At 35.5% G+C, this 15,198-nt stretch overlaps 1 protein-coding gene across 2 annotated transcripts; it reads right to left on the bottom strand.

The window, feature by feature from the left end:
• Positions 1-808: 808 nt before the first annotated feature.
• mxd (myxovirus (influenza virus) resistance D) lies at positions 809-13,528 on the bottom strand. Of its 2 annotated transcripts, XM_087312151.1 has the most exons (14): positions 13,435-13,528; positions 11,637-11,833; positions 9,183-9,260; positions 8,568-8,660; positions 8,297-8,451; positions 8,063-8,201; positions 7,767-7,965; positions 7,404-7,482; positions 7,145-7,267; positions 5,813-5,945; positions 2,107-2,250; positions 1,887-1,963; positions 1,601-1,810; positions 809-1,523 (listed from the first exon to the last, which is right to left on the bottom strand). In XM_087312151.1, the coding sequence occupies exons 1-14, from the start codon at positions 13,515-13,517 to the stop codon at positions 1,299-1,301; spliced, it is 1,935 nt and encodes a 644-aa protein (XP_087168277.1). In that variant the 5' UTR covers positions 13,518-13,528; the 3' UTR covers positions 809-1,298. The 2 variants fall into 2 exon arrangements, with proteins under 2 accessions (XP_087168277.1, XP_087168278.1); XM_087312152.1 differs by lacking the exons at positions 7,767-7,965; positions 8,063-8,201.
• Positions 13,529-15,198: the final 1,670 nt, after the last annotated feature.

Here is a 15,198-nt window from a genome sequence, read left to right as displayed (position 1 = left end):
AGAAGTAAAGCAGAATCTGCCATTGACTTGTTTTAACTAAGTTGCTCACCAAAGTCTCTGCATTGTCGGGTCACAGTACATCTAAACAAAATTAGATTAATTTTAACTAATTTATCTAAAACATTTAATTTCTCTTAGATTTTAACAATATAACAAACAGAGGGTTACATTAAATTTGAATTGACAATCTCGAAACATACACATCATTCTTTCGAGTTTTTTAGAGGGATGGTAGGCCTTACTTTGGCCATCACTGGTTTACACACTGAATTGTGCAGAATTATTAGCCCCCCTGTTTATTTTTTAGTCTAGTTTCTGTTTAACGAAGCAAAGATTTTTTTTTTGTTTGTTTGTTTTAATAACTCAATTCTAATAGCGGATTTATTTGATCTTTGCCATGAATACATTAAATAATATTTTACTAAATATATTTCAAGACATTTTTATACAGCTTAAAATGACATTTAAAGGCTTAACTAGGTTAGTAAGGTTAACTAGGCATGTTAAGGTAATTAGGCGAAAACTGAAAATTTCCTGGCTCTGTTAAACTAAATTTAGGAAATATTTAAAAAAGAAAAAAAAAATCAAGGGGGCTAAAAATTCTGAATTCAACTGTATATATATAAGTCAGAATTATTAGCCCCCTTTGATTAATCATTCTTTTTTTTGCATCCATGCTCCATGCTTTTCGTGTCAATGTATATTTTTAGACTTTGTGAAGTCCCTTGACAACCAAGTTTTTTACATAACGCTTCGTGAACAATCAGAATACACAATTACACAATAAATAAAACAAAAATGTAACAACTTGGATTTTTTTTTTTTAATCATCAAAAATAATGGACAATGAAGTCAAACAACAAAACCAGGCTTTACATCTATTAAGCTTTACCCTATTAATGTTAATGGATACAAATTGCCACCTTATTAAAAAAAGCAAGATGAAAACAATAAGGATTTGTATTCTAACAGAGACAGAATTGATTTAATGCAGATTATTTCACTTGCAAAGCTTAAACCACCTAGTTTTTTAAAGCTATAAAATATACAGTATATAACTTGAGAAGCAGAAATCAAGCAACATTTTAAACATCTAAATGTAAAATGCTGAAGTTATATTAGAAAAGATTACAATTATGACATCATTTCAAATAACATGTTTTTTTTCTGTGGATTACAAAAATAAAACTGATGATATTTGAATGAAATCTAAATATATAATCAAAACATTTTTACCAACATTACTGAAAAAGCTGTTTAACGGAAGTTTTAATATGTTATGCAGTTATCCTTATCCCTCAAATAAAATTGTTAAGTGCTTCCTGAGCATCGGTCAGGCGTTTCAGGCGAGCTCGTAGTTCTGTGCGCTTTCTGCTGACCTCCGTGTCCTCAAACAGGAGCTTACTCACATTTGTCCCATCCACTAAACTCAGCATTTCAATAGACATGATCTCAGCAGTCTGCTTCAGCATGAAATGAATGATCATCAAAGGCAGCTGGTCAGTCAACCGTTGTGCTACAATCTAAAAAAAAGATCACAGAGGTAAATTCTTCCAAACACCACAAGCACTGCAATTTGTTGCTGAACACCAGGATCTACCTCATAGTATGTCTCAAGCATATGACTGTATTTGCACGCCTTGTCAATTAAGGGTAACTCTTCTTCTGAATATCTCTCATTGGTAATCTCATTCAAGGTCTTTAAGAAGACTGAGTCTTGAGTGTAGATTATGTTTTCCATGTCAAACTGCTCTGAGATCCTCTGCTCAGTCTTGTATTGCTGTCTTGACTGAATATTTTCAGCTTTGCCCTACAATGAAGCGAGGGAATAGAGCTTAATTAAACTTGATTAAAAATCTTTGCTACTAATCAGGACAAATGTTTACCATGGCAATGCTTTGAAGGGCAGGGTAGTTCCTGAAACACTGACTGACCCTGTCAGTTAGATGTTTAGCGATAATGCCTTTAGGAGAAATACAAAAATCAAGAAGACACATTTGCTAAAACTATAATTAGTCATTTAGATAGCGATCTTTATCTATGTATAAAATGTATATTGTAGAAGGTTGCAAGAAAGTCTTTAAACACAAAGATGTCTGATGGTACCGTTTGCTTTATGAAGTAAGTTGATCGCTGGCTCCTTAAGTTGGGCCACATGATCTTGCAGAATTGTTTCAAACAGTTTGTAGTTGGAGAAGCCATGCAGTTCTCTCCCTCTGTTTTTCTTCATCAGCTCTTTCGAATAGTTAACTTTTTTAAAGAAAAACAAGATGGATTCTTATTAAATTTATTGACCGAGAACAGGTACAAATGCATTTTAAAGTGACAGTTGGTCAGTGGCCCTTGGTGATTCATATATTTTTAGTCAACAGCTACCAGCACTGCGAGAGTATAATATTTACAGACTAAACAAAATTAATACCTGAAACATCTGGGGCCTCATGTATCAACGCTCCGTATGCACACACACTTTGCGCACGCCAGGTTTCACGCTCACTTTGGATTTACTAACGATGAAATGAACGTGGGAATGTGTGCTGGTCCACGCCAACTTCATGCCTGGCTTACGCGCATTTCTTGTGTGTGTTTGTTTTAATTCCATTGGCGACTCCTAGAGGCAGTTGTGTTAAATTGCACACTACATCTTTGAGCCGTGTAATGGCAGCTGTATGGGACAGGTTCATTCGCATGTCTAGCAGGAATATAAGGTTTTCATACCATGCAGTTGTCCAGCCAAACATAAAGCGCAATTTGCAGCAGTCGCCGGTCTGCCTAATGTAATTGGAGCGATCGACTGCACACACATTGCTATAAAGGTGCCACCTGAAGACGAATTTGTATAAGTGAATCAGAAACATTTCCATTCAATAAATGTGCAAATAATATATGATGCACACACTTATTAATGATTCTTGTCTTCCTCGTGATGAAGAGTAGGCAAAATATGATATGTAGCGGGGGGGAAAAAGAATAATGTCTTCATCAGACGCTAAATTCAAACCAAGTTCATGCTTGAACGTGTCAAAACTTGTTGCCGTGCGTTTTACAAGCTACGCAACTCACACTCTTAAAGACATTCGAAAATTTTACACCTTTACATCGCATTATTTCTTTTTTAATCCACTCAGTGCGATGTTTAGACCCAACTGTGTTAACCGCATCAGCTAAACTCTCCCACTCTTTTTTTTTTTTTTTTTTTTGTTATTAAATCCAAGGAGAAACTTGCAAATAACACTGTTTTTCTCCGGTCTACCTCCGAAAGCTGCACCTCCAATTCACATTCGGTTAAAAGTTTCTGTTTTTGCTTGCTTTTGCCATTGCTTTTTCCGTTGGGGTTTGCCAAAGTAGAGTCATTAGCATATTCGTACAGAGGAGGAGGCAGGGAGGGGTTTTGCGCTCGTGCATGTGCGCTCAGTTTCACGTTCATTCGGATGTACAAAGAGAATATGCGTAGGATTTGGCGTACTCAGTGTTTCATACACTGAAAAAATCCTCAATTCATGACACAAGAGGGAAAAAATTTCTTTAAACAGATTTTGAGTATTTTGAGTATTTGTTACAATGGTAGCCAAAATTAACACCTGACTGATCTAAAAATACTGACTGCCTACAAAATGTCATGTTATGATGATGTTGGTATAACTTTTCAATTCAATTCAAGTTTATTTTTATTGTTATTTTCATAATAATCATTCATCCAATGCAGCTTTACAAATTATTGCAGTATTATATTACAATCAAAATCAAATTTAAGGAATGAGGGTGGACAGTATAGCTGTCAAGCATACACATAGTTAATCTGCAGTTATAACATTTAAAATGGTTGCTCTGAGCTCAACACCTATTAGTCATACTGGTTTTGACTACTTTTATCTTTAATATTTAATATATTCACCTTTTGCAGCTACCATTACAGCATTTCTTTTGAATAGTATTTTTCTTGCATTGTACAGTTTGTAAACACATTTTGATGGGGATACAGAAATGTTCCGTTTGGGAAAATGTTCCCAGCAAAAGTCAAGCAAGATTGTCAAACAAATCAACCCCAAATCAGAAAAAGTTCAGACAGTATGGTATATGCAAATAAAAAAAGAAAGTAGGGATTTCTAAATTTACTTTGACTATTTAATTGTAGAAAAAAAAACGAGAAAAAAATATTTTATGTGTTCCTCATGATTTTTATTTTTAAATTTTTTAAAAACATATATTCCAATTTTGATTCTTACAACACATAAAAAAATGGGACAGGAGCAATTTAGGGTTTAAAGTTAGTAATCAGTATAAATTAATTAAATTATGTGATTTGTAACAGGTGATGTCAACAGGTGACTGTAGTTATAATTTGGTACAAAAGCAGCATCCAAGAAAGGTCTAGTCCTTTAGGAGCAAAGATAAGCCGAGGATCGTCAGTTTGCCAACAAATACATGAGAAAAGTATTGAATCATCATTCATCTATGAGCGATATCAGCACATGGGCTCAGGACTACTTATGGCATTATTTAATTGACAAATGTCGTGAGCGCAGTATTAAGTCGAGATCGCATTCATGTAATAGCGTACAAGCATGTCAATCTATGTGCTCGAGCGCCGATTTCCTGTTTGTGCACAAAACTCAAAAATACGCTGCTTAAGTGCAGATTTTCTTGCGCACCCTAAAATAAACACTGCTGAAGTGTGATTTACTGCGTGTATGTAGTGAGAATGTCTTTAACATTTATTAGATTTGCTAGGAATATTTATGAATGTCTCCAGTAGACCTACAGAGCAGCATTAATGTGTCCTGAACTAAAGTGAAATGGCTATAAACTCCAGTAAGATAAAGTCATTATATGCAGAACCATAAACCTTTATTATTAAAGTATAATTATGGAAATTGTATTCATCTTAACTGAAAGCTACGCCGTGTTTGCTGACCTCAGGCATCACGCACCTGTCAGTCAGTCATTTTAAAGGGTTAAACAAAGACCGCACAGCACTATTACAATTACAGAAAGGTTTGCGCTGTTATAATTTACTTATCTTTTAATAAGTTTTTGGTGCGATTATGTACCGATATTTAAAAAAACGACCAAATGTTTTGAATTAGAAGCTGTAATGTAGCCTTGGCGAGATGAATTTTGGTCAGGCACCCCGCCACGAAAGAATGAATGTAGCAGAAACCATGCATTAAATAATGTTTGTTGTATTGTCTGCAAGATATACATATCGTAAAATGATTAAGTTAACAGTCAATGGTTAGGTTCTCAGTCCAGAAGGAGCATTTAGATTTTATGAACAATAGAAAAGTGTGAACATTTGCAAAAGCAAATGTTCATCGTGAGTTGGAGACCAACAGAAAAAATTGCATATGTGATTGCAGATGTGTGCAAATGTACCATGACATGGAGGCAAGGTGCCTTCATGATGTCTTTCATGAGAAGTCTATGGATATTAGATTTTTGAAGTTAGGGTTATACCAGATGTTCTAAACATGTTTGCCACCACCACTGTCCACTATCCAGTATATGTCACTTTATGCAAGTACACTCATTGTCCGGTCATGATAAAAAAAAAAAAAATGTTTCATGCTCAGAATTATAATTTTGCTTCATAAAACTTCAATACATCACCAAGAAAAAAGGTATTAATTTTGTAATGTGCATTTCATGACATACTAAGCATTTTTTAGCTAAAAATCTTCTTTATCCAATGTTCTACAGGAAAAAAATGGCCTGGGTGTTTGTTATTGAGTAAATTAACAGCAGTTTTAATTTTGGTTGAACTATCCTTTTATGTGAGTAGTGCTTTTTGCCAAATTTTAAATATACTGACAGGGTGATTTTTTCTGTTCAAGATGATCGTTCCACTTCTTGAATTCACCCCGAAGCTCAGCAAACAGATTTTCATTAAGCATCAATTCTCCTGATGACATGGATGTGACAATATCATTGAATTTTTTTATGGTCTGTAAAAAAAAAAAAAAAAAAAAGTTAAATAAAAGTAATAAAACAATCAAGAAATTTGTATTTGTGTGTCTCTCTCTCTCTCTCTCTCTCTCTCTCTCTCTCTCTATATATATATACAGTATATATATATATATATATATATATATATATATATATATATATATATATATATATATATATATATATATATATATATATATATATATATATATATATATATATATTATATACACATGTCCACAATGCAAATACAATTAGATCCACCTTATTTGGTAAACACAGCATGTCTCTCAAATAATATCTCTACTAAAAGACAGAAAATATTAGTTTACAAAAGATATTGTAAATAAATCTTCTGAACATTTTCATATTAGTCAATAATATTGCTGAAGCAAATTTAAAAACTGAATAAATATGAATTTACACACATTTACACAAGTAAATAAACAGAATCAATGATGGGCTTTTTAAAAATCTGCAGATTCCCTATGGGCCTATTCATGGGTTTGTTCTGTTGTTTTTACAGTACAGAGTTGACAGTACAGAAGAATTATAAGACTGTTACAAGGTGAGTTTTAGTTGCTTCCCTTAGATGTCGTTTGTTTAAGGACATGTTGTTTTTTGTTTGTTTGTTTGTTTATTTGTTTTTCTTTACATATACAGTATTACATTCTGTTAAAAAAGCCATGTATTTCATAATCAATATTACAAAACATTAAAATCTATAACAATATGTGTATGTCAATAAAAGTCTATAAACATATAAATATAAAACTATAGAATAATTTATATGAATGTAAAAATAAAATGAATAAGCATATCTGCTTGTTTAATGCCATTACTTGCATTGATAAAGTAAAGTGTCATGCATTTTGAAACTTCCATATTTTAATATTCTAGTTTTGTCCAGCCTTTGCATTTAAAGATAATTGTCTTTATTATATGCTTAAGTATGTTTTAAACTATACTTTATGTATAAATTACTAACTGTTGCAAAGTTGTTGTTATGACCTTTTCCAATGATCAGTGGATGTTTTTTTTCTTTTAAGTATAACTGACCTGTTTACCTTGCATATCAGAGAGACACCAACTAACATTTCTTTTTAGACTTCTCTTCTACCCCCTTGAACACCAGCCATACATGCAATAAAAGGCTATGAAAAATCTGTGAAAATGAAGTGATGATATGTGTTCCTACTTTAATGAGGAATTGTTTGGCCCCCTTGGGGTCTTGTGGTGGTCCACCTTCACACTCCTTGAGCTCATTTTTCACATCCCACAACAGTTTTTTGACCTGGTCATCAACCCGTTGCAGTGAATTCTGATTTAAAAAAGAAAAAGTTGTAAAGCTCAGTTTAGTGAAAGTATCTCAATCTATGCTGCCACAACGTTTATTGTACCACTTAATTCATTCCCAATGTCAATAGACTTTTAGGTTGAGAAGTTTAGAAACTTACTTTGATGTGATCAACAAGATCTTTGGTCAGTTTCACGGCAAGACATTTAATAGTTGCTTTATTCTCTGACAACAGACATCTGTAAAAAATCATAATGATAATAATCTTCAGGGCCCCGTCAGTAATGTTATTTGTTACATATTGGTACAGTAGCACAACTACAATTTTTGACTTTGACTAAAGTTTGAAATATTGTTTCTAAATATTATTAAGAATTGTAGCATAGATATATTTCTGTATTTACATTATAACAAAAGAACTATCTTAAAATATCAAAGGGAGGTGCACCTGGTACAGTCAACATGAAAAGCTAGATATGACCATAGAACACAATGTAACAGAGCAAACTAAAGATCATGAAACCTAAAGGTGTCATGGTTTTGGAAGAACTCTTTCTCCTCTTCTAGTGCTTCCTCCAGTGTAATTCTGTCATTGATCTGCTGTTGTCCTCTGCACTTCACCATGGTGTAACCTTTGCGGAGATGAATCACTTTGTTCTGGACAACTTTTAGAATACCTTTCTCTGTTCCCTTATCTATGAGGTCTGGCTTTGTCAAAATTGCTGTGAGAATGAAAAATATATATATTTTTAAATAATTATAAAATAACTACTTATTTGTTAATATAGTAGCTGCTGTGTGGATCATTATTTGCATTACCGACAGTTCTGATACCCTCAGGGTCTACGTTTTGTGCCATTCTTAGTGCTTCTGTTGTTGCAATGTCGATATTACAGGGGACAACAACCAGGTTTATAGTCTCACGTTTCATAATATATTTCATGATCAGACGTTTGATCTACAACAAATAAAGCATAGTTGAAATCCTGGACTAATAAAGTACAAATCTGGCACTAAATGTTCCATGTATGAAAAAGTCTTTGCATTGCTCACCTGATCTCCAACATCTTCTGGTTGTCCTGCTACTGGCACTCGAACAATTCCTGGTAGATCAATCAGTGTAAGGTCGCACACATCTTTTGACATGACCTCTAAAGTGATGAGGTCATCACAGATCCCAACACCTTTTCCTGCAAGCTCATTCTGGGCTTTAACACACACGTTGCATAATAAATTGCTCTTAAAAAAATGTTTCTTTAAAATGTGAACTATATAAGAATTGTCAAACCACACTGTTAGCTGATCATCATGCAGTTTCACTGACCGTCTGTTACGTGTTTTTCAACAATGGAAGAATCTTCAAATTCAAATGTCTTCAGATTGTTTCCTTGTTTATCTGGCCTTGATTTCACAGAACCTAAAAGAAAATTTTGGTTAAACAGATATAATATCAATAATGTTTAAGATGGGCAGCCTAATGGCTAGAGCAGGGGTCACTAATCTTGGTCCTGGCGGGCTGGTGTCTCTGCAGAGTTTAGCTCCAACTTGTCTCAACACACCTGCCTGGAGGTTTCAAGTATAATCAGCAAGACATTGATTGATTAGCTTGTTCAGGTGTGTTTGATTAGGGTTGGAGCTAAACTCTGCAGGACACCGGCCCTCCAGCAAACAAGTTTGGTGATCCCTGGCTTTGAGAGTTGAACTTGTGATCCAAAGGTCACAGGTTCGATTCCTGTCACTGTCAGGTCTTGCAAGTCAGTGGAATGAATAACCAGTGCTGCCTTCCACTTTTAATACCACAGCCTTCAGTGAGTGCCTTGAGCAATGCCCAACTGCTCGCTGGGCAGCCTAATTCTCTGGGGTGTGAGTTGCTTTCAAAAGAAGCATCTGCTTAATGTTGTGAACTAAGGATGAATTCACAAAATATACTTTTTCTTACGGTAAGTTAAAACAGCCTTCCACTTTACTCCTGTAACCTTCCTCAGCCTCAGCTCAAGAGGACATCTGGTGACAATTCCTACAGCAAACAAAGTTGAGTTAGTAAAAAGGAAAACCAATGGGGAAAATGTCAGTACAAGTGCATCATATTTGAAAAAGTGCCGGGGATGGCTGAAGAATTAATCTCTTTACTTTAACACATAATTACATGCACTTTATCTATTTTTTATCTAATAGAAAGTCTGCTGAAAATTTATTGTTTGAGATCCTATTCCTGACAAGCAAGAAGGTATGATATGTGGTCAAAGCCCTGGAAAGCCTTAAGACCAACTTATACTTCTGCTTCGAATTATTGGTCAGCTTGACAGAGGTGACAAGTGAGGGCAGAACCGAGAGCCATGGGGGCAGAACGAGGCCAGTGGCATGAGTGTTGATTCCAGTTGGATACTCTTTCTTCCTTGAACTTGACACAGTGGACCATAGAAACCTACTAGTGTTTTAGGGCGTACTCACAATATGTACAGTTTCTTTAAACCGCGCTGAAGCACACTTGTCCCCCCTCCCGTCTCCCCCGTCGGCCTCACATACATTACATTTGGGCCTGGGCATGCTTACGTCATCGAGGATGCGCTGTTCAGTAGAAAAGTGATCTCTCTAGTTAGCACAGTGGAGATTTCTTCAGTTATATAGTTTTAGCCGTTTGGGATGCAGTGACACACAGTCAAATATTTTGCTGAACAGATCAGCCACTTTTGACTCTCATAAACAATCAAAGTCCCTGTTAGGCTGGAATTAGAAGGTTTGCTGAAGGTGCACCTTAGGGGTTTGCATTTTTAATAAACTACGCCAGTTTGCGTTCATTGATCAGTAAAAATTATTTATAAATCCATATCAAACAGTCCCTTAAAAGTCACGTCTCGCTTTCAGTTTCAGGCTCAGGCGTGTTTTGTACCCCGCCAAAACCCAGTGAACTGCACTCTGGCCCACCTCTTCTAACTGGGCCAGGGCCGGCTAACTGAACTGTGTCTGAGCCCGATTCAGAGCACTCATACTTCTCAAATGATCCCGGAACAGAGCCTGGGTACAGTTTGGATAGCATAGTGAGAGTACGCCCTTAGAAGTGTTATTGTCAAAGCAGCACAGGCAGAACACAAGAATAAATCCTCAAAACGGCAGGGGCATTTTGCAAGCTATGCACCATGGGGCATGGCAATTACTCGACACAGAAGTATAAATCAGCCTCGCTCCACTGACTGTGGGTGCGATTGCCTTTAAAGAGCGGTACTAGCAACAGAGTGTGTTCACACCAGACATGGATGAAACATAAAGTGCAAGTGATTTACATATTAAGTCAATGCAAAGACACAATTGAATATCCGGTGGTGCTATTTGCATGCATTAAGCATTTTGGGTTTTTGACAAACTTAAAATGTAAATCGTGTGAATCGCTTGAGTTGAATCTGAACTTTGGCGAACAGTCTTGTCACGTAAACTAATTAGAACCTTGCTCTAGTATAGCTGTGATTATGATGTTGCGCCTGTAGTTGGTGTCCCAAGTGAAAATCCTCCTGCCGACATGGGACAACAGCTCATCAAACTGGTACCGGTTCACAGTTGGAGGTACAGCTAAAAGTGGCTATCATTCAGAAGCAGTTTCTGGAGGAGTTTATGAACTCACAAAGCTGGGTGCACCTCGGTAGGACCCAGACATGGCACTAAATGACTCTATGCCAATTATCAGTCTTCATAAAGCACATAAAGAACAGCTAGTTCCAATTAAATCCATGTTAGCCAATGAAGCTGGATTAATCAGGCAGACAAGCAAGCACCCCAACCACGGGAGAGGGATGAACATCTACTTCAATTTACTTTAGGAATATCTTTACTTTGCTATTAATTTAATCTAACAATTCTAATGCTTAATACATTGCTACATGTGTCTCTTTCTTTTTCTCCACCATTTCTGAGATATTGTATCTGGTTTGAGGCTGAGACGATCCTCGGGTTGGTTTAAACTAAACCGTCTTGCTGAGTTTCAGTATAATTACGAAAAAGAGGCAGTCTATAGCATTCCTCAGATGCAAATTCATGACTGACAGTGCAAGACTATTTGTTTTATAGCATTTTCATATTTTGTTTGTAAATGGGACTTCAAGCTAAATCAGACCTCATTGCTTTACAATGCAATACAATGGCCTCCAAAAACGTGCTTACAGTGGTTTAATGGTTAGACCCTGAGTTTGTCTCACATACGTACCCTATCAGCTGATAAACTGCCATTGGTAAGGTACAATTATCATGTGCTGCTCATGTACTGTTAAATCTCTGCTCTCAAATCTATTGTAAAACCGATACCAGTTAACAAATATTCTCCGCAAAGGATGTAGCAGCTGCTGGTGTGAAGGAAATCAGTATGCTGTTGCAGTTGCAAATGAGAGTTAAAATTTGTTCTCACCACTTCCTCTTGGCAGTGCAACTCCGGAAAGAGCTTCAAGCACAGAGCTTTTTCCAGAACTCTGGTCTCCGATCACTACAATAGTTGGTAAAGACACTTCATTCTGAACGCCAACTGATCTCAGAGTGTCGATCAAATCAATGTATGGACGAATGTTCTCATCTAAATGATGGTGAAACTCTCCCTCCATCCCCTTACTGTAAAGATAAAAAGTAAAAATTTTGCAAAGTACACTTTACTTTTTGCATTCAATTTATATCCTTGCATGCACATTCTCTTATTTAATTTAATCCATTTTACATTTAGTCATTTAGCAGTTGCTTTTTTCAAAAGCAACTTACAATTGAGGAGAACTCAACAAGAATAGGCAATACACTCAAGAAGTGCTAATCATACAAAGTAAATTGTTTGTGCTCAGAGAATTAAGTGCTCGAGTTATTGCGGTTTTTCTAGAGAGAGGGAGAGAGAAAGTGCTTTTACAAGTGGTCTTGGTTTTATTCAGTGGGGTGCTCTCAGAAGATGGATTTTTAGTTGTCGTTTGAAGGACACCAGTTATGATGATTATTTAAAATTATATTGTCCTTTTTAATTTAAATGTTTATTTTCTAGAGTATAATTTAATATCCATACTGTCTGCATAATGACATTATTACATTTGGAAGGTCCACAGGCAATTGTGCAAACTCCAAATATTCAAAATCACAAGTTTGTAAGGCATTATTTTAATAATAATGAAGATTTGAGTGTTATGACCCGTTATCATATTTTATCCATGAACTATATGTTGTTGTGATATAGCGATTTCAAACATTTGTGTCTCCAGATAAGCAGTTAGTGAGCGAGCTGAGACATGTGAAGAAAACATACACCCTTGTTGTTGATACCCTGACCAACACATAACAGTACTGAAACAAATGTGGAAACTGGCAACGGCTGACAACAGGTCTGTTCCATGAAAATAAAGCCTGGGACGCACCAAGTCAATGCCAAAGAGCAAGCGCAGACCAAAAACAACTTTGTCATTATATTATATTCATTTTTTCATTCATTTTCTTTTTGGCTTAGTCCCTTTATTAATATGAGGTCGCCATAGCAGAATGAACCGCCAACTTATCCAGCACATGTTTTAAGCAGCGGATGCCCTTCCAGCTGCAACCCATCTCTGGGAAACATCCATACACACTCATACATACTCACCTGTACCGCATGTCTTTGGACTGTGGGAGAAACCAGAGCACCCGGAGGAAACCCACGCGAATGCAGGGAGAACATGCAAACTCCACACAGAAATGTCAACTGACCCAGCTGAGGCTCGAACCAGTGACTTTCTTGATGTAAGGCGAGAGCACTACCTACTGCACCACTGCATCACCCTCTATTATATTTATAATAAATATAAATATGTTTAATAATTCAAATTCTGGTTTTGTCCATATTTTACTCAAAGTTAGAGTAAAACAACAAACTTTTTTTCAGAATGTACATGTTTAATGGTTGTAGCTGCACTGGTCTAAATAAAATGATAGCCACGCTTTATACTGATGTCTTTGCTGTTTATTTGTTTCTCTCTCTCCCTTTGCAGTACACACTATGAAAACTACAAGACTTAAAGCATATAACATTCAAAATGTGCATTTCTCAGAGTCCTTTTCACAGTCTCTCACTTAAATGTTGTGCATATGAACATGTGCGACAACTCTGAATCCAGTAACATCAGTCTTTAAACACAGCATCATTCATGTAAACTGACAGATTACAACACTATACACAAAATGTAACAGAATTAAATATAAATTACCGTGTGCGCCCTCTTAGACCATGCTGTTTAATGATCTCTTTCTCAGGCTCTATAGCGCTGGCTTCTTTCTGCCACCATGTCATTTTCACCCAATGCAGTGCTCCCGCACTTCAAACAACTTAAACATGTGATCTGTTAAGCTCCAATAGCACTTTTTCAAACCCATAACTTCCTACAATTTCAAGGGTGAACATTCATGAAAATAAATGTTTACTGTGTCAGTATAACAACCCTAGCCTATATATAATGTTGAATATGATGCAAAACGGAATCTAATAATGACAAAATTCTAATTTTACCAGGAAAACAAATGGTCTAATGTTGTCAATAACAGATGACAAGCACATGTCTTAAACATAATAAATCAACTTTATAATTATGAATAGTTATATTCTGATGTGTGTGTATGGATGTTTGCAGCTGGAAGGGCATCAGCTGCGTAAAACGGCTGCTGAATAAGTTGGCAGTTCATTCCGCTGTGGTGACCCCGGATAAATTAGGGGACTAAGCGGGAAAAAAATTAATGAATGAATATTCTGATGTCATCATTTTACTGTGAATTAACAAACAGGACATAATTAAAGTCTGTTCAAGTCCACCATAATGATTATACAAAACTTTGCATTTTAAGCAACAGTAGACCTACATATAGGTCTAATATAATTATTGTTGTTTTACCAAATGTTTGAGAATTAACAATAATAATAGGCTAATTATATTAACCTTTATTTTACATTTACAGAGTCGTGAGAATTCTATGGAAACATAGCTACTGTCTACAGAACCTAAAAAGTGATTCACATCATGCGTGCAACAAGCCAGGAGAATGACAACTCAGAAAGCACCATTTTGTCTCATCTTTTCTCATCCCTGTTGTTGTGGACTCCACCTGCTGTTAAGATGATCAAAGTGCTTGCATTTTCATTAAAAGAGATTTTAGTTCTGAAGCTTTTACTGAATCTATGTACAATTTTAGATATTGTGTTGTTTTAGGAAAGGGTTGGGCTCAACCCTTTGAAAGTTTAATACACTGTCTCTTAATTATAAAGTTAATAATGAAAACTTAATTATTACGGCCATACTGTCAAGCAGAAATCCTGAGTAGGCTTTCAGCTAAAATTCTGATCAGTTTGTAATGATCGTCATTTTGTGGTAATGTTTTTTTTTATGCTGAAAATGCGTAGATTTTTTTGCAGCTTGTATATGATTGCAAAAGGCGCTTGTGAATTTTTAACAATGTGTTTATTGTATGCATTTTGCATGACTCCTGTTTGCCTGATTGTTTAAACAGTTTTGTACTTGTGGTTTAAGTACTGCACAATGCTTGTGAGAAGTTAAATAAAACTGTAATTTGCCAGAATCGCAAAATATTTCTTTTGTGTAAGACTTGTGCAAACAGCCTTGGGCAACTATATGCTAGTCACACATAGCACATATATGATTAGCAAACAGTTGCATATGGGCTGTTTGCAAAAGTCTTACACAAAAGAAATCCTGACAGATTACTGTTTAATTTTCAATCGCTCACAAGCATTGTGAAATAGTAAAAAAAGATTACATAGAGTCTCATTAACATTTTAAATCAGGAATTAAAAAAAATATATAGCAATGATTTTTTTAAGTTTGTGTATGAATTTTGACTTCATTGTCATTACAAAATTGTTTAGATTTATACAGCTACATTACTTGGGAGTTAGTTTTATACATATTTTACATAGTGAAAATGTTTGTTCATCTTTTACATAGTGCCATTATTCTAATTTA

This window comes from Danio rerio, chromosome 25 (genome assembly GCF_052040795.2).
Source record: "Danio rerio strain M-AB ecotype USA chromosome 25, GRCz13ab, whole genome shotgun sequence".
NCBI classification, from domain to species: domain Eukaryota; kingdom Metazoa; phylum Chordata; class Actinopteri; order Cypriniformes; family Danionidae; genus Danio; species Danio rerio.
Note: the sequence above shows the minus strand (reverse complement) of the source record. Positions and strands in the feature narration are given on the sequence as shown.

Excerpts from the sequence above, each read along its gene's own strand:
- mxd (XM_087312151.1), bottom strand. The coding sequence starts at position 13,517 with ATGACATGGTGGCAGAAAGAAGCCAGCGCTATAGAGCCTGAGAAAGAG. Across the intron at positions 9,261-11,636 it reads TGCACTGCCAAGAGGAAGTG|GAATTGTCACCAGATGTCCT; the intron begins GTGAGAACAAAT and ends TGTTTGCTGTAG. Across the intron at positions 2,251-5,812 it reads TGAACAGAAAAAATCACCCT|TTAACTATTCGAAAGAGCTG; the intron begins GTCAGTATATTT and ends TCTTTAAAAAAG.